Source organism: Callithrix jacchus, chromosome 6, assembly GCF_049354715.1.
Source record: "Callithrix jacchus isolate 240 chromosome 6, calJac240_pri, whole genome shotgun sequence".
In the NCBI taxonomy this organism is placed as follows: Eukaryota; Metazoa; Chordata; class Mammalia; order Primates; family Cebidae; genus Callithrix; species Callithrix jacchus.
The window spans coordinates 2,131,021-2,157,150 of NC_133507.1; the positions used below are offsets into that span (position 1 = coordinate 2,131,021).

At 42.9% G+C, this 26,130-nt stretch overlaps 1 protein-coding gene and 1 pseudogene across 6 annotated transcripts in view; both read left to right on the forward strand.

Moving 5' to 3' along the window:
- Window positions 1–26,130, forward strand: part of HERC2 (HECT and RLD domain containing E3 ubiquitin protein ligase 2) — a 206,450-nt gene that overhangs the window by 61,790 nt on the left and 118,530 nt on the right. For 5 of the 6 annotated variants that reach the window (XR_013536483.1, XR_013536484.1, XM_035303531.3 and 2 more), the window contains exons 17-28: window positions 1,835–2,035; window positions 4,213–4,441; window positions 4,537–4,661; window positions 5,409–5,587; window positions 11,299–11,483; window positions 12,987–13,142; window positions 13,819–14,004; window positions 22,515–22,685; window positions 23,055–23,158; window positions 23,847–23,997; window positions 25,432–25,646; window positions 25,922–26,054. Coding sequence is in view for 4 of the 6 variants with exons in the window: in XM_035303531.3 (XP_035159422.3) it covers window positions 1,835–2,035; window positions 4,213–4,441; window positions 4,537–4,661; window positions 5,409–5,587; window positions 11,299–11,483; window positions 12,987–13,142; window positions 13,819–14,004; window positions 22,515–22,685; window positions 23,055–23,158; window positions 23,847–23,997; window positions 25,432–25,646; window positions 25,922–26,054 (2,035 nt within the window). In the remaining 2 variants the exon portion in view is untranslated. The remainder of the gene's footprint in view (window positions 1–1,834; window positions 2,036–4,212; window positions 4,442–4,536; window positions 4,662–5,408; window positions 5,588–11,298; window positions 11,484–12,986; window positions 13,143–13,818; window positions 14,005–22,514; window positions 22,686–23,054; window positions 23,159–23,846; window positions 23,998–25,431; window positions 25,647–25,921; window positions 26,055–26,130) is intronic. The other variant, XM_078375669.1, reaches the window with a different exon arrangement.
- Window positions 17,547–18,402, forward strand: LOC103793575 (charged multivesicular body protein 3 pseudogene; annotated as a pseudogene).

Genomic DNA, 26,130 nt, shown 5'->3' on the forward strand with positions numbered 1-26,130 from the left:
ATGAAGAACTATTCAGGTTACCTACTGTTTCTAGGGAGATTTTCCCGGTTTGTGTGACTCACATTGCTTTAGTTCATCTAAGTTGTCTGTGTGTCATGTTTTCCTTTGTATTCTCTTACTAACTGTCTGAAATCTGTGGGGTCTGCAATGATGCCCCTTCATTCATTCCTGATATAGATAATTTCTATGTTTTCTCTTTTTTTGTCAGTTTGGCTAGAGTTTTTCAATTTTGTTGATATTTTCAATGAACAATCTTTTATTAGTTTTACTAATTTTTCCCTTGGTTTCTTGCTTTCAAGCTCATTGATTTCTGCTTTTATTTTGCCGTTTGTCCTTTTGGCTCGTTTTGTGTTTACTTTACTCTTCTTCTAGTTTCTTTTTTTTTAGACAGAGTTTTGCTCTCGTTACCCAGGCTGGAGTGCAATGGTGTAATCTCGGCTCATCACAACCTCCGTCTCCTGGGCTCAGGCAATTCTGCTGCCTCAGCCTCCCGAGTAGCTGGGATTACAGGCAAGCACCACCATGCCCAGCTAATTTTTTGCCTTTTTAGTAGAGACGGGGTTTCACCATGTTGACCAGGATGGTCTCGATCTCTTGACCTCGTGATCCACCGGCCTCGGCCTTCCAAAGTGCTGGGATTACAGGCTTGAGCCACTGCGCCCGGCCTACTTCTAGTTTCTTAAGGTGGAAGCTAAGATTGCTGATTTAGACCTGTCTTTTTGTGTAATATATAATCATTTGATGCTATAAATTTTCCTCTAAGCAGTGCTTTAATTACACCCACAAATTTTGGTATGTTTTCATTTATGTTCAAAATATTTTCTAATTTCTCTTGAGAATTGTTGTTTGACCCATGGATTATTATTATTTTTTTGAGATGGACTTTCACGCTTGTTGCCCAGGCTGGAGTGCAGTGGCATGATCTTGGCTCACTGCAACCTCTGTCTCTCGGGTCTAAGTGATTCTTCGGCCTAAGCCTCCAGAGTAGCTGGGATTACAGGTGCCCACCACCACACCTGGCTAATTTTTTTTGTATTTTCAGTAGAGATGGGGTTTCTCCATGTTGACCATGCTGGTCTCAAACTCCTGACCTCAGGTGATCCCCCTGCCTCGGCCTCCCAAAGTGCTGGGATTACAGACGTGAGCCACTGCGCCCTGCCTGACCCATGGATTATTACGCATGTTGTATAATTTTGAAGCGTTTGAAGATTGTTCTGTTAATGATTTCTAGTCATTGTGGTTGGAGAATAAACTGTATATGATTTCATTGTTTAAAAATTTGTTAAGATTTGTCTTATGTCTAAGGATGTGTTCTATCTCAGTGAACATTCTGTATGTGCCCAAAAAATACATGTATTTTGCTGCTGTTGGATGAAGTGTTCTATAAATTGGATCTAGTTTATTGATGGTGTTCCACAGTCCTAGATCCTTGCTGATTACTTGTTCCCTCATGCTTGTACTATGAAGGGTAGTGTGTATGTTATATGCATGTAACAATTCATTGTCTAGTTAGAGCTGCTGTTATACCACTTCAAGTGGATGGAGATCCTCACTGCCACTCATTCATGTGCATTAATTATTCTGAGAGTGAAAAGACTTTTAAAAATGTTTTTACTATTTTGGGTATGGCCAGATGAGATGGGGCTAGTGAAGTAGGTGAGAAAATTGGAAGCTGATAGTGTGTGTGAGCTATCATGAATGCCTTTGGAGTGGGCAGCTAGAGGGATGATAGGTGATAATCTAAGGCAGCTCCAGCACACATGCTGATGACTCCTTTGGAAAGACCATCAACTGCATTTGGAGATTCATTTTAGATTCTTGTGTTTCCTCTTAGAGCTTTGCTTGGTCATCATGTTCTGAGTGGTCCATTGGCCTCCGTGTCCCTTTTGTGGTGGACATTTGCTCAATGACTTTTGAGCAGCTGGATCTCCTGCTGCGGCAAGTAAGTGAGGGGATGGATGGCTCCGTGGACTGGCCCCCACCCCAGGAGAAAGAGTGCATGGCTGTGGCAACGCTGAATCTTCTGCGACTTCAGGTATTCATGGTTTCTCTTCTTTCTGCTCCTTTTATACGTGCCTTCGGGATTTGGAAGAGGGCTTACGTGTTTTGAAGGGTATAGGTTTTAGCCTGTTTGCTGAAGTGTTGTAAAGTAAGATTATAATACGCTAATAATGTGCGTGAGGCTTAAAAAACTTGATCTGACTCCTTTATATTTGTCCCAGAAGGCAGTCTTGGCATGCAGGAAGAGTGTATGTGCTGCTGTAATCCGTTTGCTGGCATTCTTACTGTTTTACTGTTGTTGTGTGTGGATAAATGACTGGGTGAGATCACAGGTGATGGAGAGAGACAGTACTCAGCTGAGAGACCAGTGCTGGCCTGTCCTCCTCTGTGCTGTGAAAACCCTGCTCCAGCAGTGTCCAGTCTTTTGATTTTCCTGGCCACACCGGAAGAATTGTCTTGGGCTGCACATAAAATACACTAACGGTAGCTGATGAGCTTTAAAAAATTGCAAAAAGAAAGAAAAATCTCATAATGTTTTAAGAAAGCTTACTTTGGGCTGTGTTCAAAGCCCTCCTGGGCCGTGGGCTGTCCTCAGGCTGTGGGTTGGACAAGCTTTATCTACTCAGTAAGCTCAGCTCCCTACAGCATTTGCTTCCTTTCCTCACCAGGAAGGTTATAGCTAGGGTCAAATAAAAGCCACAAAAGTCTTCTCCCTTGTAAAACTAAAGCTGAAATCTTTGATCATCATATTTTCTTTGTCTTTGTAATAAAACCCGGTAACTTAATGACAAGAACCAAGTTTTTCTCGACATAGTAATTTTTCCCTTTTATTATGCAATGATTTCTGTGTAACAAGCCATCATGTCCCTCTTCCAGCCCTTCCCCTTTGTGCCCTGGCTTGTAGGATGCACACAACTGAATGTAGTATTTAGTTGCAGTCATCAAATAAGCGGAGGTTTGGAGTGTGCTTCTCCTCAGGGTCCTCTGTAGCACTCATTTATCACCTTACCTGTGATGTCATGGCATTTGCATGGGTGTGCACCAGGTGTTTGCCGCTCCTCCTGGTTTGCTATGATGTTTCTCTTGTGGTTAGTGCCGTGGAGCCTGGCCTTGTGTGTGTCTTAGGCTGTTGAGGTATCCCAGAGGATGGTTTTACATTTGCCTCTCTGGGGCTCTGTGGGTTTCACAGACTCTAGGTGAATTATGATGCTCATATCCTGACCTGTGATACCTATACCTAGGTGGGTGGTGTGCTTCTGATTTCACTTGTACTCACAGGGCAGGGCTGGGTCTCTGATTTTCTCTAGGGTCTCTTGCTATCCAAAGCCTGGGACAGGCAATGTGTTGCCTCCGGGCTGTGGCTGGCTGACAGGCAGGTGATTCGGAGTGGCTCCCAGCCTTCTGCAGGAAGCTTGGGTTCAGTGGGTCCTTGTGTGCTTTCCCATGTGGGAGGTAGTTCTGAAGCCCAATGCCTTGGCGCTGCTTTCAGAGCCTAGGACTCTTGACTCTGGCTGTGTGTGCCCATGTGAGTTTTGGTTTTGTGCTTGAAGAGTTTCCTTGTGTACTACTCTTAGCTCTGCAGTCTAATTTTACCAGCTTTTTTTTTTTTTTTTTTGAGACAGGGTCTCACTTTGTCACACAGGCTGGAAGGCTAGAATGCAGGGATGCAGTCTTGGCTCATTGCAGCCTTGACCTGCCAGGTTCAAGTCCTGCCTCAGCCTCCCAAGTAGTTGGAACTACAGGTGTGTACCATCACGCCAGCTGATTTTTTATAGAGATGGGGTTTCACCATGTTGGCCAGGCTGGTCTTGAACTCCTGAGCTCAAGTGATCATCCCACCTCAGCCTCCCAAAGTGCTGGTATTACAGCACTGTGGCAACTTTTTTGGTGACGTTGTAGCTGTTATTTCCATGTTTGGTGCAGTGTTGGGGCGGGGATGGAGGTGGTTGTTGCTAGTTGTTCAGCTCTTCTGCTGATCTTGAGCTTTTCTGTATACATGTTTATAGTGGAGTTAAAAGAGTTCCTCTTAGAAAATACTTCAACTATTGTGGGTAAGAGTTTTTTTAGTCCAGTTTTTAAAAATACGTAAACTGAGAAGTTATTTTGTCTATTTAAATAATAGTTCAAATTGAGTTTTACTCAGTGTTTATAAGACTTTGAAATTCATTCCTTTTTAGGGGTCCTAAGTGAAAATTGTTTTTCTCCTTTCAGTTGCATGCTGCCATTAGTCACCAGGTTGATCCAGAATTCCTTGGTTTAGGTCTGGGCAGCGTCCTCCTGAACAGCCTGAAGCAGACGGTGGTGACCCTGGCCAGCAGCGCGGGTGTGCTGGGCACTGTGCAGTCAGCTGCCCAGGCCGTGCTGCAGAGTGGCTGGTCTGTGCTGCTGCCCACCGCGGAGGAGCGGGCCCGGGCACTCTCTGCTCTCCTGCCCTGTGCAGGTGGGACTGGGGAAGGAACAGCAGAGGTTCGGGTCAGGATGCTGGGAGGAGATGGTGTTTCACTCAGATTGGCACACACGCTTTGTCTGTTTCAGTTTCAGGCAATGATGTGAACATAAGTCCAGGTCGTCGATTCATGATTGATCTTCTGGTGGGCAGCTTGATGGCTGACGGAGGGTTGGAGTCAGCCTTACATGCAGCCATTACTGCAGAGATCCAGGTATGGCCTTAGAGGCACACCTGACCTGGTGGTGAGCTGAGATCGGTAATGCCACACACACATGTGGAGGATAACTGAAAACAGTAAAATACCAAACTTATAGTCACACCCAAGTACTGTTTTTAGTTAACTTATTTTATGTACTAATTTTAAAAAGTATTGAGATATTTATTTGTGATAAAATGCTGCATGTTGTCTGTTTCAGTGAATTTAACAGGTAACCTGTTCATCATGTAGATCATTTCCGTCACCCAGCAAGATCCCTCTGCCCCTTGGTACTTGCAGTCAGGATACTCCCCTGCCCTCAGATTAGATTTATTTTGCCTGCTCTGAAGTTGCGCAAACATAACTGTATAGTGTATATTCTTTCCTGTTTTGCCTCAGAGAATGATTTTCAGATTCAGTCACACTTAGAAAACAGATGGATGCTGTGTGTGGGGCAGATCACACTGGGTGTGTGTGAGAGCCGTAGCAGGGTTCAGGATTTTAGGGACTTCCCAGAAGGAGGCTGGAGACCATCAGCTGAGGCATCCTGGGCCTTGGATCTGTAAAAAGAAAGCACTGCTTAGAAACTGCAAAACTGAGTTGGGGCTTCCAACAGGGAAGCTGGGGGCCTGTGGGTAGGTGTGTGCATTAGCAGACAGAGGCTGGGATAACTTGGCACTGGGATCAGGGCTGAGCCAGCCTGTGTACCTTCACACCTGCTCATGAGATCACTTGTAACCAACTTCTGTTTATGAATTACAGGATATTGAAGCCAAAAAAGAAGCACAGAAGGAAAAAGAAATTGATGAACAGGAAGCAAATGCCTCAACATTTCATAGAAGCAGGACTCCATTGGATAAAGACCTTATTAATACGGGGATCTATGAGTCTTCCGGCAAACAGTGTTTGCCTCTGGTTCAGCTCATACAACAGCTTCTTAGGTAAATTGTTTAGTTTGGATGTATTGTATTTTATTTATTTACTGTTTTCTTTCTTTCTTTCTTTTTTTTTTTTTTTGAGACAGAGTTTCACTCTTGTTGCCCAAGCTGGTGTGCAATGGCGCATTCTCAGCTCACTGCAACCTCCGCCTCCTGGGTTCAAATGATTCTTCTGTCTCAGCCTCCCAAGTAGCTGAGATTACAGGGATGTGCCACCATGCCCAGCTAATTTTTTGTATTTAGTAGAGACTGGGTTTCACCGTGTTGGCCAGGATGGTCTTGATGTCTTGACCTCGTGATCCACCTGCCTCGGCCTCCCAAAGTGCTGGGATCGCGCCTGGCCTTGTTTTCTTTTTTTCGAGATGGGAGTTTTCTCTTGTTGCCCAGGCTGGAGTGCAATGGCACAATCTTGACTCACTGCAGCCTCCGCCTCTCAGGTTCAAGTGATTCTCCTGCCTCAGCCTCTGAGTAGCTGGGATTATGGGCTTGCGCTACCACACCTGGCTAATTTTCTATTTTTAGTAGAGATGGGGTTTCTCCATGTTGGTCAAACTGACCTCAAACTCCTGACCCCACGTGATCTGCCCACTTCAGCTTCCTAAAGTTCTGGGATTACAGGCGTGAGCCACCAGGCCCAGCCTATTTATTTAGTTATTATTATTGTTTGAGATAGAGTCTTGCTCTGTCACCAGGCCGGAGTGTAGTGACATGATCTTGGCTCACTGTAACCTCTGCCTACTGGGTTCAAGCAATTCTCTTGCCTCAGCCTCCGGAGTAGCTGGGTCTACAGGCATCCGCAGCCATACCTGGCTGATTTTTGTATTTTTAGTAGAGAGAGGGTTTTACCATATTGGTTTGGCTGGTCTCGAACTCCTGACCTCAGGTGATCACCTGCCTTGGCCCCTCAAGGTGGTGACATTACAGGCATTTGCCACTGTGTCCGGCCTTTATTGTATTTTAATTCATAATTATTGGTTTCATATTAAGATAGTGAAATCTAGCACAAGGATCTCATAAATTTGTTTGGTTATTGAAGAAATATTCTGAAAATTACCTAGTATAGATTTTAGGATAAAGAACAGACCCTTTTAAATATAGGTGAGAGGAAAGGTTGGAGGGTATGATGATATTCCAGAGATTTTCACAGAAGAGAAATTGGGGTGCAGCAAATGTGTACAAAGATTCTTATTAATAAGCTGGTGGACACTTATGGTAAGGTTACTTTATGTATTATAGAGTTATACATACTACTTTTCAAAACTAAAGTCAATGTGAAGGAATCGTCAGCATTGTTTTAGAAGGCTAGACTCAGCCTGTGAACAGAGGCTCCTGTTGGCAGAGGCCAAACGGTCAGACAGTGTTGTCTAAAAATGATCATTCCAGAAAAGCAAAAAAGCAAGGTGATTCGTGAAAGAGATTTATTAGAAAAGGAAACATATTTGTACCTCTGTTTAATAAAAATCTTGCTTTTTGTAAACGCGGGTTCCTGGTTTTAGTTTCTACACATGGAGAAAGCAGAGCCCTGGCAGGTTGGCTCAGGCAGCTGAGCACAGAGCAGTGGGCCCTGGGCAGTGGCTGCGGCTCTCAGCTGGCCTGTTCATGGAGGCATGGTGGGCCTGCAGTGTGGGCTGGGCCTGTGGCATGGGGTGGGCCTGCTGTCCACAGCCAGAAAAACGAACTTAGTGGACACACAGTACAATTTTGAAACAAGAAGTTTTAGAGCTAGTTTCTATCATAGATTTTAGTAAATGCTGTTTTGAAAAATATTTTCCTGATGTTTGTTTTTGTTTTTGTAATCTAATGATGTATATTTCACACATTCTGGTCTTAAACAAATGGAAATAAAAACTCAGCTTACTATAGTTGGTGTTAATGGAAGGAGCTTGGGATTTGTTCTCAGAAAATTTTCTTTGCAGTGGCTCATTCACACAAGTGAACTTCCAACGCACTAACTATGGGAGTAAGAATAAAAGCTGTGTACTTTTGCAGAGTTAATTAAGAATCAAATGAGAAAATTGATGTTCAAAACTTCGTAATTAAAATGTAAAGTTATATGCAAAGTTTTAAAGTGAGTATCTTCCAGAGGTGCTTTACTAAGTTCTTGAATGCCTCTCCCTTTTTTGAGGAGCCTGTGTCATGGGCTGAAGGTGTCTTTGGCAGTGGGTGAGTACAGGGTTCTTGTTATGGGTCCCTGTTCTCATGAGGGCAGTGCCCGTTTTCCTTGTCTCCTGATTTTGCTGAGAGAGACTGGCCTATTTCAGCTGCAGCTGTGCTGGCCAGTCTGGCTGGCACTCACAGTTTGGTGATCAGCCCTTGAAGTGTGTTCAGGATAGCTGAGACACTGAATATTTCATCTGTTTAATTTTTATTAATTAAAATGCATATTTAAAAACGATTTCATTATTAGAAAGCATTTAGGTTTGGAATACCTTGGCTATGTGAGTCTACTTTGTCAACTGTGTATTTTATGAGTCTAAGTGTAGATTGGCTATTTTCAGTGCAGATTGTCCAAATTGAAATGTGCTACATATGTAAGCTACCCTGATGGCTTTTGAGGACTTAATATGAAATGACCTGTGTGAAATATCTCAGTAACTTTTTTCTTATATTGATTTCATGGTGAAGTGGTAATATTTACAATCTGTTGGGATAAGTATGGTACATTATTAAAATATTAAAATTATTTTTGTTTTTTTATTCTTTGAGATTGCAGTGGCACACTCTTGGCTCACTGCAGCCTCTGCCTCCCAGGTTCAAGTGATTCTCCTGCCTCAGCCTCCTGAGCAGCTGGGACTACAGGTGCACTCCACCATGCCTGACTGATTTTTGTATTTTTCTAGAGATGGAGTTTCACCATATTGGCCAGGCTGGTCTTGGACTCCTGACCTCAAGTAATCTGCCCACCTTGGCCTCCAAAAGTGTTGGGATTACAGGCGTGAGCCACTGTGCCTGCCATTATTAAAATCAATTTTTTTCTTTCTTTTTTTTTTGAATTTTATTTATTTAAAACAAAAGAAAGATGGGGTTTCACCATGATGGCCAGGCTGGTCTTGAACTCCTGACCTCAGGTGATCCACCCAACTTGGCCTCCGAAAATGCTGCAATTACAGGCGTGAGCCACCGTGCCTGGCCAATTAAAATTAATTTTATGTGGGTTTTTTTTTTTTTTTTTTAACTTAATTTGACTAAGGGAAAATAAATATATATATATATATATATATATATATATATATATATATATATATATATATTTTCTCCTCCTCAGAGGAGAAAATTGCCCGGACTTGAGTGCAGTGGCACAATCTTCACTCACTGCAACCTCCGCCTCCTGGGTTCAAATGATTCTCCTGCCTCAGCCTCCTGAGTAGCTGGGACTATAGGTACACACCACCATGCCTGGCTAATTTTTGTATTTTTAGTAGAGATGGGATTTCTCCATGTTGACCAGGGTGGTCTTGAACTCCCAACCTCAGGTCATCTGCCTGCATTGGCCTCCCAAAGTGCTGGGATTACAGGCTGAGCCACCATACCTAGCCACATTTGTTAATAAATTATTGATAAATTAGTAAATTAAGGACGTTTTGAATTGCACCTGTGGCTCCATTGGTGTTCTGGGCAGGTGGCTCTGTGCTGTCCACACAGATTGTCTCCTGTGTCTTCATCTTCACTGCGTGTGACTTTTTGGTTCCTGTGGCATGTGGGGTCCTGTATGGCACAATGGTTCTACAGCAGATTCATAATAAGGGTGTACCTACTAAAAAAGAACAAAGTAAAAAGAGTAGAAACAATCATAGAAATAAGTGTCACCTCACAAACATTTTGGAAGATAGAAAAACAAAAATGCATTCACAGCTTCTCAGTAGCCGACGGTTCAGGCTGTGTTCATAAGTGTAGAGAATAGGTCCCTCTCCTCTTGTGGATGGATGCCGTTTTCTTACCTTAGGTGTTGGTGATGGAAGGACTCTTGATGTGTTGATGTGGCGGACGCAGTTGTTGAACACTAGTCGAAAGACTGTAAGAGATTTTTGGAGACATTTCATGTTTTTTTTTCCTTGGAAAACGTGGGTTGAAGAAATTGCTGCTTGCTAAAAATAAGGATTTCAGGGTAACTCTTCAGTTGCAAACTGGCAAGGAGCCATGGATACCATTTACATTTGAAGATGAAGCGCTGTGAAGTTTGATTATGGCTCTGAATTTTATATTAACGAAACAAATTAAAAACTTCATTGTATTTTATTACTGTCTTTTCCTCCTTCAGGTGTAGCATACATGGAAGATTCTAGACCTGTTTCTTGTGTTGCAGTGTTGTTATCCAGGCAGGTTTTCAGGGAGTGAAGTTGGAAGGTGATGTCAGATGGTGGTGAGCCCAGTGAGGGTGCATCCTTGCCGTGTGTGTGATGAGGGCCTGTGGGATTCCCAAACCCTGGCTCCTCTTTCTCTTTCTCTTGTCCTTCACACCTCTAGTAGTTTCTGGTGTGAGCCACAGGGGCAAGTGGGGTTGGCACAGCTGCTGTCACACTAGGAGCCTGAGTTAAAGTGGAACTGAAAGCATGTCCTGTCCTTGGTGTTGTGCAGAGAGCCACTTGTGCTCCCGGCTTGACGGGGCGGATGGGGTGGCGTGGATCTGGAGCCAGGCCCTGCTTTGGCTCTCCTCTCCTCCAGGTTCCCCTGTCCTGTGTGATCTGCTTTCACACTGACGTAAGAGTTCCCTTCCTGAAACACACACAAGGTGTTATTTTCCTTTCGTAACCTTGGTGGCTTAGCATGGCAGACTCTAGTCCCACTTCCTGGCGCTCCACTCCCTGCAGCGTCTCTCTTTTGCTTCCTTGTCTTGTTCTCCCCTCGTTTCTTCCTGTTCTACTCAGGAACCAGAAACATTTGCTGCTCTCCTAACTGTACCTTCTGGGAATGTGTGTTTCCTCTCCTTTCTTCCCTTTACCAATAGCTCATGGCTCAAATCACATCATACTGTTGGAAATGGAGCCTCTTCTGCTTTCTTTGCTGCCATTCTCTCTGGGCAACTAACTGCTTTGGTCTACCTTCCCCTACTTCTTGTGCCCTTGGCACCTGCTGTATGGCCCACCGCAGTGCTGCTTGTGAGTAGGTGCTCAAGGTGGACTTGTAAGGTAGATGCGGCAGTGCAGGCGAGTCTTGTCTTTAAGAGTAGTATCACATTTCTATTTGAAATGCAGCTTTGGACAAAAAAGTTATGACACGTATTTTTTCCTTCTAGAGGGTCAGATACTGGTGTATTAGCCTTGTCAGTATTTTAAATTTTGTTTTCTTAATGTTTATATTTCTTAGACATCAGGAATATAGAAGTGTTCGTTTTGAAGCAAGATCCTCTGCAGTTTGGACCACTGCAGGCAGCTCCATAGGAGCACACGCACGAGTGAAGCAGGAGGGCATCATTGTCCCTTTTGAGTCTTCCGTGCTCTTCTGCTGCGTTTTGGTCGAGGGTGCGCTTATCGCAGAAACGTTGGGCACTTATTTGGGGCGGGAAGCCAGCTGCAGGTCATCTTCATGTGTGATCTGTTTGTGATGTTAATTTGTCACGATTGACCCCATCCCTTTTCCTTCTAGGGAAGCCAGCTGCAGGTCATCTTCATATGTGATCTGTTTGTGATGTTAATTTGTCACGATTGACCCCATTTCTTTTCCTTCTTAATAGAAATGGCTTGTTTAATTTTATAATCCTTTTTTTTCCTGTATAGAAACATTGCTTCTCAGACTGTAGCCAGATTGAAAGATGTTGCCCGTCGGATTTCATCATGTCTGGACTTTGAGCAGCACAGTCAGGAAAGATCTGCTTCGTTGGATTTATTATTGCGTTTTCAACGTTTGCTTATTAGTAAACTTTATCCAGGAGAAAGTATTGGTCAGACCTCGGATATTTCTAGTAAGTTGCTTAAAATGTGAAAAATGTCTTGTGTGTACTTTGGGCGTGTTAATTTAGGCTTTTTGACATGTCTATCCTGTATGCCCAGATGTGTAGTTGTTATACTCCTAAATGCAGCAATGTGGGGGCTTCATTTTGCATCCACTTTTTGGGGTTGGACCTTTCTATATTAGCCTCATTAATATTTTTAATTTCGTTGTCTTAATATTTAAATTCTTTAGACATCAGTAACAGCATCCTGTACGTTCAGTTTAGTCTTACCGAAGATTTGTCAGATTTGTTCCAATTACTATGGAACGGTCGAGACTGGCATAGTGTAGGAAGTAAATGGTGACAGCCTGTTTATGTCACGTGGGGGAGCCTGCTGGGTGGAGTGGCAGGAATTGTTGGAGGAAGTCTGGGCTTCAGTTACAGCCCTGCTTCATAGTTCAGACATTAGACCAAGTCTGATGGGGCCGAAGATGGCTCATCTGCAGACTTGGGCTACGCCTGGGTAGCCTGTGAGGGTCAGACCTGGGTAGCCTGTGAGGGTCGGACCTGGGTAGCCTGTGAGGGTCAGACCTGGGTAGCCTGTGAGGGTCGGAGTAGAATGGAGTGTAAGTGCTCGGTGCTAAGCACTGTCCGGGGAATGGTGCCCCTGCTCGAGCACCCAGGGCAGTGGCTAGCCCTCCATCCGGAAGCTGCCTCTGTCTAGGATGGAAAGCTCTGTTGCTTGTGTTAGTATTTTTGTAGCTGTTTTCTTTCAAAAGTAACTTAATTACTTCCTGAAGAGTTAGGCTCTTGTCAGTAATGGAAACTTTCAAGTTTCAGTAGGTGAGTTGATACTTTGAAACAGAAGATGACTGTCTCAAAGACAAAGTCATAAGGACCGAAAAGCTACTAAGAGCCATGTAGTACCTAACGCCTGTATTCCCAGCACTTTGGGAGGCCGAGGTGGGCGGATCACAAGGTTAGGAGTTCAAGACTAGCCTGGCCAACATAGTGAAACCCCATCTCTACTAAAAATTCAGAAAATTAGCAGAAAGTGCCTAACTTTGTTTTTTGGGGATAATTTACAAGCTTCTAGGAAACAAACATTTATATACTGGATATAAAGTTTTAAAAATTTAGAGCTGGGTGTGGTGGTACACACATGTAGTTCTAACTACTCAGGAGGCTGAGGCAGGAGGATCACTTGAACCCAGGAATTCGAGTCCAATCTGGGCAACATAGTAAGAACCGCATCTCTTAAAAAAATATATTTGAATTAAATTATGACTTTAGTATTTATACACCCGAAATTTCTAGGTAATCTGTAGTGCGGGGTATAAAACTTCACATAAAAACACTGTCCCTCCAGTTGCATGATATAGAAAGAGCCAAGGACTAAGGATTAACAGGCCCCGGTTTGAGAAAATTATTATAGGTATATAGATGTGTAGATGAGAGTAGAATCATGGAGCAGTTTGTTTATAGAGAAAATTTTTAATAGCGAAAATGAGAATTTCTCAATCCTTCTTCAAGATCCAGAGCTGATGGGCGTTGGTTCCCTGCTGAAGAAGTACACGGCCCTTCTGTGCACGCACATTGGAGATACACTGCCTGTGGCAGCCAGCGTTGCATCTACCAGCTGGCGGCACTTTGCAGAGGTGGCTTGCATTGTGGAAGGGGACTTCACCGGTACCTTTTGTTTCCTGCTTGTGGACATGTGTGTTTTAGGAGATAGATGAAAACTAAAGTGTCTTTCCTGATCCTGCCAGCATTTACTCTGAATTTTCTGGGCCTTCTGCCCTTTCACCTTTGTTTCTTCTTTTTTTTTTTTTGAGTTACAGTTCTGTTGTTAACCAGCTTGCCTGGGACTCATATCACTTTAAATATAATTGGTAATTGAGATGTATACTTCCATTATTGACACTTCAATAGCGAGCTCAAATGTAATTGTCTGATTTTATTTTGATAGCATAATAAAAATTAGGTACCTCATTAAGGATCTTAAACATTCTGATAGTACCTGGTATGTTTTAAAGTTAATTTTTGGAAGTTAGAGCATTATTTTTGAGTGTTTTTTCTGATGGTAAACATCAATAAGCAATTCATTTTCTGAATAGAAGACTGTTTAGTTCATAGTTCTGCTATTGAAATACAGTGTTTTGGAAAATATTTTTATAATTTAAAGGATTCTGTTTGATAGCAATACCTGTCTCTTTCAACATAAAACAAAATAATCCTGTAGAAATACGCTAAAGGACAAACATTTCTTATTTTGTGACTTAGCAGAATTTAAACACAGAACAAGTTTACAAATAGTTGTTGTAGGTTAAGAACTTATTTAAATCTTATTATTTCTTAAATGTAGGTGTTCTCCTTCCAGAACTAGTAGTTTCTGTAGTGCTTCTGCTCAGTAAAAATACTGGTCTCATGCAAGAGGCTGGAGCTGTGCCTCTGCTGGGCGGCCTGTTGGAGCATCTGGATCGGTTCAACCACCTGGCGCCAGGAAAGGAACGGGATGATCATGAAGAGTTAGCCTGGCCTGGCATAATGGGTATGGTGTCTTAAAGGACTTTTACTGAGGAAACTTTTATTGTTCTTGTCTAACCTATTCTTGCCTCTTAATTTGAAAGAATACTTTACAAAAGAAGACCAATTATTTGCCATTTCCACTGATAGAAGCATAGGTGAAAAATGAAGGTAATCCAAATCAGAAGAAATTTGGGTCAGATACGTATGACTCAAATTATATATAATTTCCTTTTTGGAGACCTTATCTTGCTCTTTTGTCCAGGCTGAAGTGCAGTGTCATGTCAGCTCCCTGAGCTCACTGCAACCTTTGCTTCCTGGGCTCAAGTGATTCTCCTGCCTCAGCCTGCTGAGTAGCTGGGACTATAGGCGTGTGCCACAACACCCAGCTAATTTTTGTATTTTTAGTAGAGATGGCGTTTCACCATGTTGGCCAGGATGGTTTTGAACTCCTGACCTCAGGTGATCCACCTGCCTCAACCTCCCAAAGTGCTGACATTACAGACATGAGCCACTGCTCCAGGCTATCTTTGGGTTATATTTAAGGAAGATTTTTCCATTAGTAATCATTGTAAAGTACCGAAATGAAATTTTACAAAGTCCTGGTGCCTCCAGAAGCTGCTGCGGAGGTAGTTATTCGTGTTCCAGCTCAGGAGGCAGAGACTGATATGGGAAGACTCTCCAGAGTCCTCTGGTTGTCTGATATTAGTGGAATGCAGAATTCCTGGAGTCAACCTGAGCACTTTCTTGTAGGCATTGCCTTTAGTGCATCCCAAATTGGAATGAAACTTATCTTCTCAATGTTTTGAGCTTTGGGTTTTTGGGTCTACGTTACCATGCTCTCTATGGTTCTAGCTTCTTGGACCCAGAGTCAGTCAAGATCCTGGTTAAACTTTGATCTATATGAAATCTCAAGCTGCGTGGGCTTTTTCTTCTTCTGGTGTTTTAGACCATTGTCTTTCTAACATGGGAGCTTAGAACAAGAGGTAGCAGTTGTCCTGAGGAAAACAGCCGCAGGACGTTGAACATGGCTTTTTATTTTTAAAACAGTTACTACTTTCAGCTCCCCTTTTGTTTAGGAGTGAGCTTACACAGTCGCGCTACTTTGTCTCTCTACTAACGTATCATATGGTTGAGGGGCACTAACTTGATCAGATAGCAGCTTACTCACTGGAAAGCCTTTTTAAGTTGTGATATGTAACACATATACAAAAGTACCCAGTACATATCTGTAATTGATCACAGAAAACCATGTCACAGCCATTCAAGCCTTAGCCTGGATCATGGAGGACCCTCCCAAACGTTGACTCATTTCTCTGAAAAGCATGTGGTTTTCAGGCTGTGTGGTTGTCACCATCTTCCTTCTGATCATCTTATACCAAGTGCTTATCCCTGCCCAACACGATTTTAATTTTGTCTGTTCTCGGACTTCATATAAGTGGAATTAGATAGTATGTACCTTTTGGTTTCTGAGGTTCATCCCACTGAACAAACAGGTTCTTTGATTTTTATTCCATATATAGTACACTTTTGTTTGAATATACAACAACCTATTCATTCTACTTGTTGATGGACATGTAAGTTGTTTTCAGACTTAGGTTATAGTAAATATGTTACCTTTGTTTTTGAGTCAGGGGTTTTGCACTGTCATTCAGGCTGGAGGGCAATGGCATGATCATGGCTCACTGCAGCTTTGACCTCCCAACTCAAGCAGATCCTTTCACCCAGGTGGGACTACAGGTGTGTGCCATGATGCCTGGATACATTTCAAATTTTTTGTAGAGTCAAGGTCTCCCTCTTTTACCCAGGCTGGTCTCAAACTCCTAGGCTCAAGTGATCCTCCTACTTTGGCCCCTCAAAGTGCTGACATTGGAGGCATGAGCCAGCACTCCTGCCAATATGTTAACATTCTCACATTTGTTTCTTTAATCATTCTTTCTGTCTGTTTCTTGGTGGGATTGTTGGTTTGTAGAGGATGCTTTAATACAGAATGCCTGTTTTCCACGGTGATGATGCTGTTACTCATCTCCACTGCAGTGAGAATTCTGTGTTCCACTTCGGTGCACTACCCATTTGAGCCATTCCGGTGGGTGTACACTGGTATCTCATTGTGGTTTCAATTGTATTTTCTAGATTATTAATGAGGTTTGATACCGTTTCATATGTGCATTAATCAGTTGGATATTCTTTTTTGTGAGGCGCCATTCGAAGTTTTATACCTGTTTTTCTATCTGGTTACCTTTTTTTCTTTTTAGTCCTTCATGTGAGTGTCATTGTATGTTTGGGATATGAACTTCTGGCTCTCTTTCTCATAGAGCTTTTTCTCTCACTCAGGCCTGTGTAGTGTCACTTAAAAGTGTTTTCTGATGAACAGAAGTTAGTGAAATCCAGTTTGTTTCTGCTTTAATGGTTATTCATTTTGTTCCTTCAGAAATCTTTTTCTTACAGATTTTCTTTTATACTTTAAAGTTTTATTGCATTAACTTTCATATTAAGAGCTATAGTACACTTGGACTTTATTTTTGTGCATGTTGTGAGATAGGGGTCACATGTCATTTTTTTTCCCATTGGCATTTTGTCCATAGCATCTTTGTGCCAGCTCCTTTGGGTGAAAAGACTGTCCATGGTCATATTCTGGGGTGCCGCCTTTGTCTGAACCAAGTGATTGTCTGTACTTGTGTCTGTTCTAATCTTGCAGCTTTTCCCTCAGTGACTTACTGCACTTGCTGGCACCTATAGTGTGTTGTGGAGTAGAAATGGCAACAGTGTGCTTCCTGGCCTTTTTCTTAGTAGCAGAGAAAAAGCTTTCCAGATTTCACACACGAAGTATGATGTTTGTTTTAGGAGTCTCTTTGTAAGTACTTTTGAATCTTAAGGATGTTTTCTTCTGTTTCTGCTCTGTGATGCTGTTTTAACTGTGATTGGCTGTTAAACTTCGTCGGATGCTTTTCCTGCATTACTTGATCATAGAATTTTTATGTTTTTCTGTTAATGTGTGAATTACTGACTTCAAATGTTGACACTGTCTTCCATTTCTGGAATTAAACTGCTTTGATTATGATATTGGTTATATGGATAAATATTTCTGGTCTTGGTTTGCTATTTTTTAAAGACAGTTTTGCATTTGTATTTGTAATTTTTCTGGATTTTGCATGCCATTTTCCTTGTGATTTTTTTTTTTTTGGTGACCTACAATTTCCTTTTCTTGTAATGCCCTGTAAGTTACCGGCATTGACCACCACCCCTTTACTAACAGAGCAGCTGTAAATCAGGAAGAGGGTAATGCCCATGCAGCCCTGCTAGCTTCCATCTCTCCACCAGAGAATGTTAGCGACCTGGGGGAGGTACTAGCTGATGGATCCATTGGCAGGAAATGTAATAGCCATTCAGGTTTTTGTAACCAACGTTGTGCTGGTCTCATAGAGTGAGTAGGAGAATGTTTCTTCCTATTCTTTTCTTGGAAGGGTGTGTATAAGATTGGTAAAATTTGCCATGTAAGCTCTCCGCAGGCCCCACCCAGGCGGCTGCCCGTGACTGCCTGGGCGCGGGGAACGGAAAGCCGGAGGGGGCAAGATGAGTTCAATTTGCCATGGGGCTGTTGGTTAAAACCCAGGAGAAGCCACCAAAAGAACTGGCCAATGAATGGTCATTGAAGATAAGAAAGGAAATGAGAGTTGTTGACAGGCAAATAAAGGATATCCAAAGAGAAGAAGAAAAAGTGAAATGATCTGTGAAAGATGCAGTCAAGAAGGGCCAGAAGGAAATGTGCACGGTTCTGGCCAGGGAGATGATCAGGTCAGGGAAGGCCGCGAGCAAGCTGTATGCATCCAAAGCGCCCATGAACTCAGTGCTCATGGGGATGAGGAACCAGCTTGCGGTCTTGCGAGTGGCTGGTTCCCTGTAGAAGAGCACAGAAGTGATGAGGGCCATGCAGAGTCTTGTGAAGATTCCAGAAATTCAGGCCACCATGAGGGAGCTGTCCAAAGAAATGATGAAGGCTGGGATCATAGAGGAGATGTTAGAGGACACTTTCGAAAGCGTGGACGATCAGGAAGAAATGGAGGAAGAAGCAGAAATGGAAATTGACAAAATTCTATTTGAAATTACAGCAGGGGCCTTGGGCAAAGCACCCAGTAAAGTGACTGATGCTCTTCCAGAGCCAGAACCTTCAGGAGCGATGGCTGCCCCAGAGGATGAGGAGGAGGAAGAAGCTCTGGGGGCCATGCAGTCCCGGCTGGCCACACTCCACAGCTAGGGGCGGCCCACCTGCTGGGTGTGCACGCACTCCTCTGAAGAGCTGCCATTTTATGTATTTCTTGGATTACACCTCTCTTGTGAGGACTACCATTTTGTAGAAGATTCTGTTTGTCTCTTTTCACTCTCTGCCCAGGTTTTGGGATCTTAAAGAGGTTGTTCTTATAAAGGTTGTGTCAATAAATGCATCATTTTTAGGAGTATAGAGAGAAATGTCTTATTGTGGGAAGGGGAAAGAAATCCATCTTCTCATAAAGCACTTCTGAAAATACAGGTGATTGCCTGAATGTTGAAGACTCTACTTTTGTCTATAAAACACTGTATAAATGAATTTTAATACATTTTTGCTTTAGCCCTTGGCCCTCCGCAAAAGAACTGCCATGTACGTGTACTGTTTAGTGACGTTAAGTACGTTTACGTTGTTTGGCAGCCGTCACCACCACTCATCTCTAGGACTTTGCATTTCTCCCAGCTGAAAGTCTACCCATTAAACACCAGTTTCCCCAGCACCTGGCAGCTACCATTCTGCTTCTTCTTTGTAGACTTGACTAATCCAGGTACCTCATATATGTGGCACCATACAGTACTTATCCTTTTTGGATGGGCTCATTTCACTTAGCATGTCTTCAGGTGTTCATCCGTGTTGTAAAAGGTGTCTGGATTTCCTTACATTTTTTTTTCTTATTATACTCGAAGTTCTGGGGTAAATGTGCAGATCGTACAGGCTTGTTACATAGGTATACATGTGTCATGGTGGTTTGCTGCATCCATCAGCCCGTCATCTGCATTAGGTATTTCTCCTAATGCTCTCCCTCCCCAGTTCCCCCACCTCCTGCTACGCCTCCCCTAGCCCCCGCCACCCCTCAGGCCCCGGTGTGATGTTCCCCTCCCTGTGTCCGTGTGTTCTCATTGTTCAGCACCCACCTATGAGTGAGAACATGCAGTGTTTGGTTTTCAGTTTTCTGTTCTTGTGTCAGTTTGCTGAGAATGATGGTTTCCAGTTTTATCCATGTCCCTGCAAAGGACATGAACTCATCCTTTTTTATGGCTGCAGAGTTGAATTTTCTTACATTTTAAGGTGAAATCATATTCTATTATAGGAATATATCACAGTTTGCTATCCATCCATCAGTTGAAGACACTGGGGTTGTTTCCAGCTTTTGGCTATTGTGAGTAGCACTGCTATGAATGTGCGTGTGTATATTATCCATTTGCAACCCTGGTTTTGGGAATATAGCTAGAGGTTGAATTGATAGATGATATGGTAATTTTATGTTCAGTTTTTTTGAGGAGCTGCCGTACTGTTTTTCACGGTGGCTGTACCATCTTATGTTCCCATTGGTGGTGTGCAGGAGTTCCAGTTTCTCTATATCCTCACCAACACTTGTTTATTTTCTTTTTTTTTTATCGTAGCCATAATGGGGTGTGAAGTGGTATCTCCTTGTGGTTTTGATTTGCATGTTGCTAATGAATGGTGATGTCAAGCATCTTTTCATGTGCTTATGGACCATTTGCATACCTTTTTGGGAGAAATGTCTGTTCAAGTCTTTTGCCTAGGTTTTAATGTGGTTTTTTGTCAATGTTGGGCTTTAGGAGTTCATGACATGCTCTGGATGTATATGATTGGCAGTCTGTTTTGCATTCTTCGGGTTTCCATTTCCCTGTTGATCACCTCCTTCGATGCACGGAAATATATGATTTTGATCAAATCCAGCTTACCTGTTTTCTCCTTTTGTTGCCTGTGCTGCTTCTGGTGTCCTATTCAAGACATTGTCACCAAATTCAGTGCCATGAAAGTTTCCCCTGTGTTTTCTTCTAAGAATATTTTACAGTTTTAGCACTTATTTTTAGGTCTCCCGATCCATTTCGAGTCAGTTTTTGTGTGTGGCCTAAGGTAAGGGTCCACCTCCGTTCTTTCACATGTGCTTGTCTGGATTTCCCAGTACGGAGCATTGAAAAGGCTCTTCCATTGAGTGGCCTTGGCTCCCTTGTCAAAAGTCATGCGACCAAGTACGTGAGGGTTGTTTTGGGGTCTCCATTCTGTTCCATTGCTCTTTGTGTTCGTCTGTGCCAGTGCCATACTCTTCTTTATTATTTCTTTTTTCTTTCTTAGGGTTTAACCTGGTATTTTTCTTGCTTTTTGAGAAATGAATATTTATTAGCACAGTGATGTTTTTGTAATCTGTTTATTATGATAATTTTTGAACATAAATAAAAGTAGAAAAATAGTTAAATGAATCTAGCTTGAACAGGTGAATACATTCCCCTCCCATACTTCTCTTTCTTTTTGCTTGATGGGATTATTTTAAAGCATAACTCTTTTATCAAAACATTTTAAGGCATTTTACCTCTTAATGATAAGAATTAAAAAAAAAAAAAAACGCCGCAAGGCCAGGCACGGTGGCTCACACCTGTAATCCCAGCGTTTTGGGAGGCCAAGGAGGTTGAATCATGAGGTCAGGAGTTTGAGACCAGCCTGGCCAACATGGTGAAACCCCCGTCTCTACTAAAAATATAAAAATTCTTCGGGAGGCCGAGGCGGGTAAATCACAAGGTCAAAAGATTGTGACTATCTTGGTCAACCTGGTGAAACCCTGACTCTACTAAAAAAAAATACAAAAGATTAGCTGGGCATGGTGGCGCATGCCTGTAATCCCAGCTACTCAGGAGGCTGAGGCAGGAGAATTGCCTGAACCCAGGAGGCGGAGGTTGCGGTGAGCTGAGATTGCACCATTGCACTCCAGCCTGGGTAACAAGAGCAAAACTCCGTCTCAAAAAAAAAAAAAAAAAAAAAAATAGCTAGGCATGGTGGTGTGCGCCTGTAGTTCCAGCTGCTTGGGAGGCTGAGGCAGGAGAATCACTTGAACCCACGAGGTGGAGGTTGCAGTGAGCCGAGATTGAGCCACTGCATGTTAGCCTGGGCGACAGAGCAAGGCTCTGTCTCAAAACAAAACAAAACAATACAAAACAAAAACCAAAAAACCAACCACAATACCGTTATCCTGTCTATAAGATTAACAGTGATTCCTTAATCTTAACATGCAGTTTGTGTTACATTTTCCTGGACTATCTCAAAAATGCCTTTTTTAGGTGGTAATTTTGAATGAGGACCCGAGCAAGTTCTGTGTGTTGGCATTGGTTGACATATGCTTCTAGGCTCTTTCCTCTAACAACATGGCTCCAGGCCCTCGTCTCCCTGTCTCTGATCATACTGTTTTCTTTTTCAAAGAAGTAGATGGGTTATTTTGGGGAACTTCACAGTTTCTGAACTTGGTTGATTGCATTCTCTTACTCCAGTCCAATGTGTTCTTCTATTAGTTAAATTTCTCTAGTCTGCTGGTTAGATCTAGAGGTTTGGTTGGATTTGAACTCAGTCTTGTTGGGTCAGGGTTATGTCTGAAGTCATGCTGCATGCATTCTGTTGGCTCAGGAGGCCTGTCATGCTCAGTGGCTCCCCACTTTAGTTCTGTGAAGATAGACCGGGGAATTGATGTGTTATATGTCCTCTGTAAAATCCCCGACCAACCTTTCCCTCAGCTGTCTGGTGAGCAGGAGGTAGTTTGTTCAGGGAGGACATGACCTAAGCTTGACTTACTGCACCGCCACCTCCTTTTAACTATTTTTCATGGTACTGAGTTGATATCCTAGCACTTCCAAAGGTGACCACTACTCGGGTTTTCTTTTTTTTTTTTTGAGTATTTTTATGTACTAATGGACTGTTACTGGTTTGGTGTTTTTTATTTTCTTTTTTAGCTTCCCCCCCCCCAACATATACATTTAAAGGCGTAAATACCCTCAAGCATACATTTAGCTGTATGTCACCAATTTTGTTTTGCAATATTTTTATTATCATTAATTTCAGCACATTTGCTAATTTTCATAGTCATTATTTTCTTGGAATTTTGAGTGTATTTTGTCATTTTCAAATATGTGGGTGAATATTTTTATTTATTTGGGTTAAATTTTTAAAAATGTATTTCTAATTTAGCTGCATTGTAGTCTGCATACATGCTCTGTAAGTTTATTTATTTGAAATCGATTGAGATTTGCTCCATGGCCTGGCATGGCCATATTTGATATTCATGCTGCCTGGATGCTTTTTAAAGCATTCTGTATTCAATAGAATTTGTATTTGTGGTGTTAGTCACAGAGCTAGGAATGTGTTTCTCCATTGTGATTGTGGATTTGTTTATTTTTGCTTGTGGTTCTTTGACATGGTTTGTTCTTTTCACTTTACCTATTGATTGATCGATGGACTGATTCTGCTTTCTGTATATACAGAGTCATTTTTTACAGGTCAGAACTGTAGAAATAATGAGGAAGTAACACTTATACGCAAAGCTGATTTGGAGAACCATAATAAAGATGGAGGCTTCTGGACTGTGATTGATGGGAAAGTGTATGATATAAAGGACTTCCAGACTCAGTCGTTAACAGGAAATAGTATTCTTGGTAAGTTATACCTTCTTATTTAATGGTTAGAAGTTACAGCATGTGTCATTTTAAGCAGAGTATTTGGCTTAGTCTTGTGCTAGCCCCCACATATTTTAATGTATCTGTAACTTTGGTGTTTATCTTATCAACAAATTCAGCACATTTGAAGAATGTGCTATCATTATGCATTTTTTGTTTTAATACTGGGAACTCATTTCAAGTTCTGAGTTGACCAAGGCAACTCTGGGAGACAGTGGGAGGTCATTATACTCTGGTAACCCTCACCTTTGAGTTAAGTGCCTAACTTATTTCCTACTCACTGTTTCTACTAAAGCTCTTTAGATAAATTGAGTTGAACTCATGCTGCTTTTTTCCTTTTTGTTTCAGCTCAGTTTGCAGGGGAAGACCCAGTGGTAGCTTTGGAAGCTGCTTTGCAGTTTGAAGACACCCGGGAATCCATGCATGCATTTTGTGTCGGCCAGTATTTGGAGGTGAGGCCTTGTGCCTTGAGTGTCACACAGGATGTCAGGGGATACCCTGTGTGTGTTTGTGACAGGAATATTTGCATCCAGAAGTACTGACAGCGGGGTCTTTTGAGGGGGGCATTAGGGATAAATAGAAGGATCCTTTAGAAGTTTTTTCATAAGTGAATTTACATTTATTCATGTTAAGATTTAGGATGTGCTGGTCTTGAAAGACTATTTTTTAAATGACTAGTTTGTGAGAAATGTAAATAGTGTTCCACAAGAAAAGAGGTTAAACTTTTGTTCTGACTTATGTAGAAATTTGGAATGGCTTATTGTCTTGAGGTATGTACTTTTTGGGAAGAAATATGCAGAAGTGTAATCCTTTAGAATAGAAATATGTCCTTCCTGTGTATTCACGAACAAATGGAATTTATATATTGGGACTAGCTTTCCAGGTATCCACAAGTAATAAAGTGTATTAAGTGGCAGAAGGGCAGGGCTTAAAGCATTTATGGAGGGGAAAAGTAACTTTGCTGTAAATATCTTCTGTGAGTGGAAAAGTTGAACTCTTGCTTACGGAATGGAGGGTGGAATGCCCAGAGCACCCTGGGCTCACATGGTGGTACAGCTGCAGGACAGAAGCTGTCCTTTCGGTTTTACGTTTTTAATTGATTCTGTTTCCTCAGAGTGATGATGAAACTTATTTTTCCAGCCTGACCAAGAAGTTGTCACCATACCAGATCTCGGAAGTCTCTCTTCACCTCTGATAGACACAGAGAGGAATCTGGGCCTGCTTCTTGGATTACACGCTTCCTATTTAGCAATGAGCACGCCGCTGTCTCCTGTCGAGATCGAATGTGCCAGTAAGAAAATCTTTGCTTTTTGCTGATTAGCAGATTATTGTTTTTGAACTGTAAGTGCCATTAAGAGTTGGAGAGGGCCAGACGCAGTGGCTCATGCCTGTAATCCCAGCACTGTGGGAGGCTGAGGCAGGTGGATTACTCTGTGCAGTGCTGGGTGCTGGGCTGCCTGTGGGGCCCTCTGAGGCAGGTGCTTCCCTCACTCCTCCTTGAGGCTCGTTACTTGCCAGAGATGGGCTTTGCTTAAATTGACAAGGAAGGCAGGGCTGGTGAGCTCCAGGGAAGAGGGTGCCATGGACCCTGGCAGGTGGGTCTGTCCACAGGAGGATCAGAGGCTTATCTTGGAGCAGTAAGGAGGGGCTGTCCTGTGCCTAAAGAGAGAGGGCCGGGGAGAGTCGGTGTTGGATTTGTTTCAGAAGAACAAACGTGGTGGTTTGGGGAATGCTCCTGAGTGCTCTAAAATCTCCACGACCAGTAAAAGAACTCTAAGTGCGTCCCTGCTTTGCTTGCTTGGATTTGGATCAATATTTGTGACACAGATCACTGATAGAGATCTGTAGTGGTGCACATTGTAATTCTGTGTGTGTGTGTGCGCGTGTACGTGTACGTATGCGTGTGTGTATGTGTGTGTATGCATGTGTGCGTGTACGTGTGTGTGTGCGTGCACGCTCACAGCTCTGTCCAGTTACCGTAAGCAGTTGTAATTAACATTCGCAGCTGGCTGATCTGGTGCCTTGCACCACACTCAGGTCTCCTTAAGGATCTATCTTTCATTAAAGATTGTGTGTTAAATATTTTCTCCTTCTTGTTCCTTTATAAATGCTCTCGGAATATGTAGCCTACCTTGAGGATGTAATTGTTTGTAGAAACCGTTCCGGTGCGCCATTCCCTGCCTGGGTACTCAGCATCATGGTCTGGTTCATGGTCTTATTCCTCATCTTATCTCAGTTTTTGCTTCCACAAGTCCTTTACTGAGCCTCAGAATAGTGGTGGTCTCTCATCCAGTCTCCCTGGTACCCCAATAGTCAAACATAGTTTCAGACTTGAAATCCTGTGATTAGTTGTGTCAGTGGTGCCCTTTGCCGCTCTCCCTGTTAGAATGTGCCACTCAGTCTTTGCACAGTGTCTGTGCAGCCAGGCAGCTGCAGGCAGAGGACAGGGGTCCAGTGAATGTTGGACTGGGCCTATGATCCTCAGTTCTGATGCCATGCCTGAGGCATGTGGAATCACCAGAAAGTGTTACCTGTGTTCACATAGATGGAGGAATCATAAGTCAACCTGTGTAAACAGACATGTTAGGTGGAGCCGTTTCATATGAGTGATGCTGAATTCCACCTTCTAAATTGAGTGTGCAGTGGAGCATCTTTTTTGTTTTTAGTATTTATTTTGAGCCGTGCGCTGGAGTTTCTCTTTCATGTTTGTGTGTGTGTTTTCTAGAATGGCTTCAGTCGTCCATCTTCTCTGGAGGTCTGCAGACCAGCCAGATCCACTACAGCTACAATGAGGAGAAAGACGAGGACCACTGCAGCTCTCCAGGGGGCACCCCTGCCAGCAAGTCTCGACTCTGCTCCCACAGACGGGCCCTGGGCGACCATTCCCAGGCGTTTCTGCAAGCCGTCGCAGACAATAACATTCAGGATCACAACGTGAAGGTGAGTGAGGCCTCTCCGCACTGCCACCTCAGTGTTCTGTTTATCTGAGGACCTGGACACAGGAATACCTATGTGCACTTTGCCTAACATATAGCACAGACTTTGTTTCTTGTATTATTTGGAGAGTTTTGAGGTGAGAACCTGATTCTGTTAACATGCTAGTGAGACTTCAGAAGCATTACTGATTGCGAGTGCATCAGAAGCTGTGGAATGTTTAGGATTTGTGAAGACTCAGTGGGTGGCCCCGAAGTTACCTCCAGCTGTTTCTGTTTCAGGACTTTTTGTGTCAAATAGAAAGGTACTGTAGGCAGTGCCACTTGACCACACCGATCACGTTTCCCCCCGAGCATCCCGTGGAAGAGGTCGGTCGCTTGCTGTTGTGTTGCCTCTTAAAACATGAAGATTTAGGTATGGAACTCATTGTCTGTGTGCTTTATCTATACTGCAGACTCCTCAACCAAGCCGTGGTACATTCCTTCCCTGC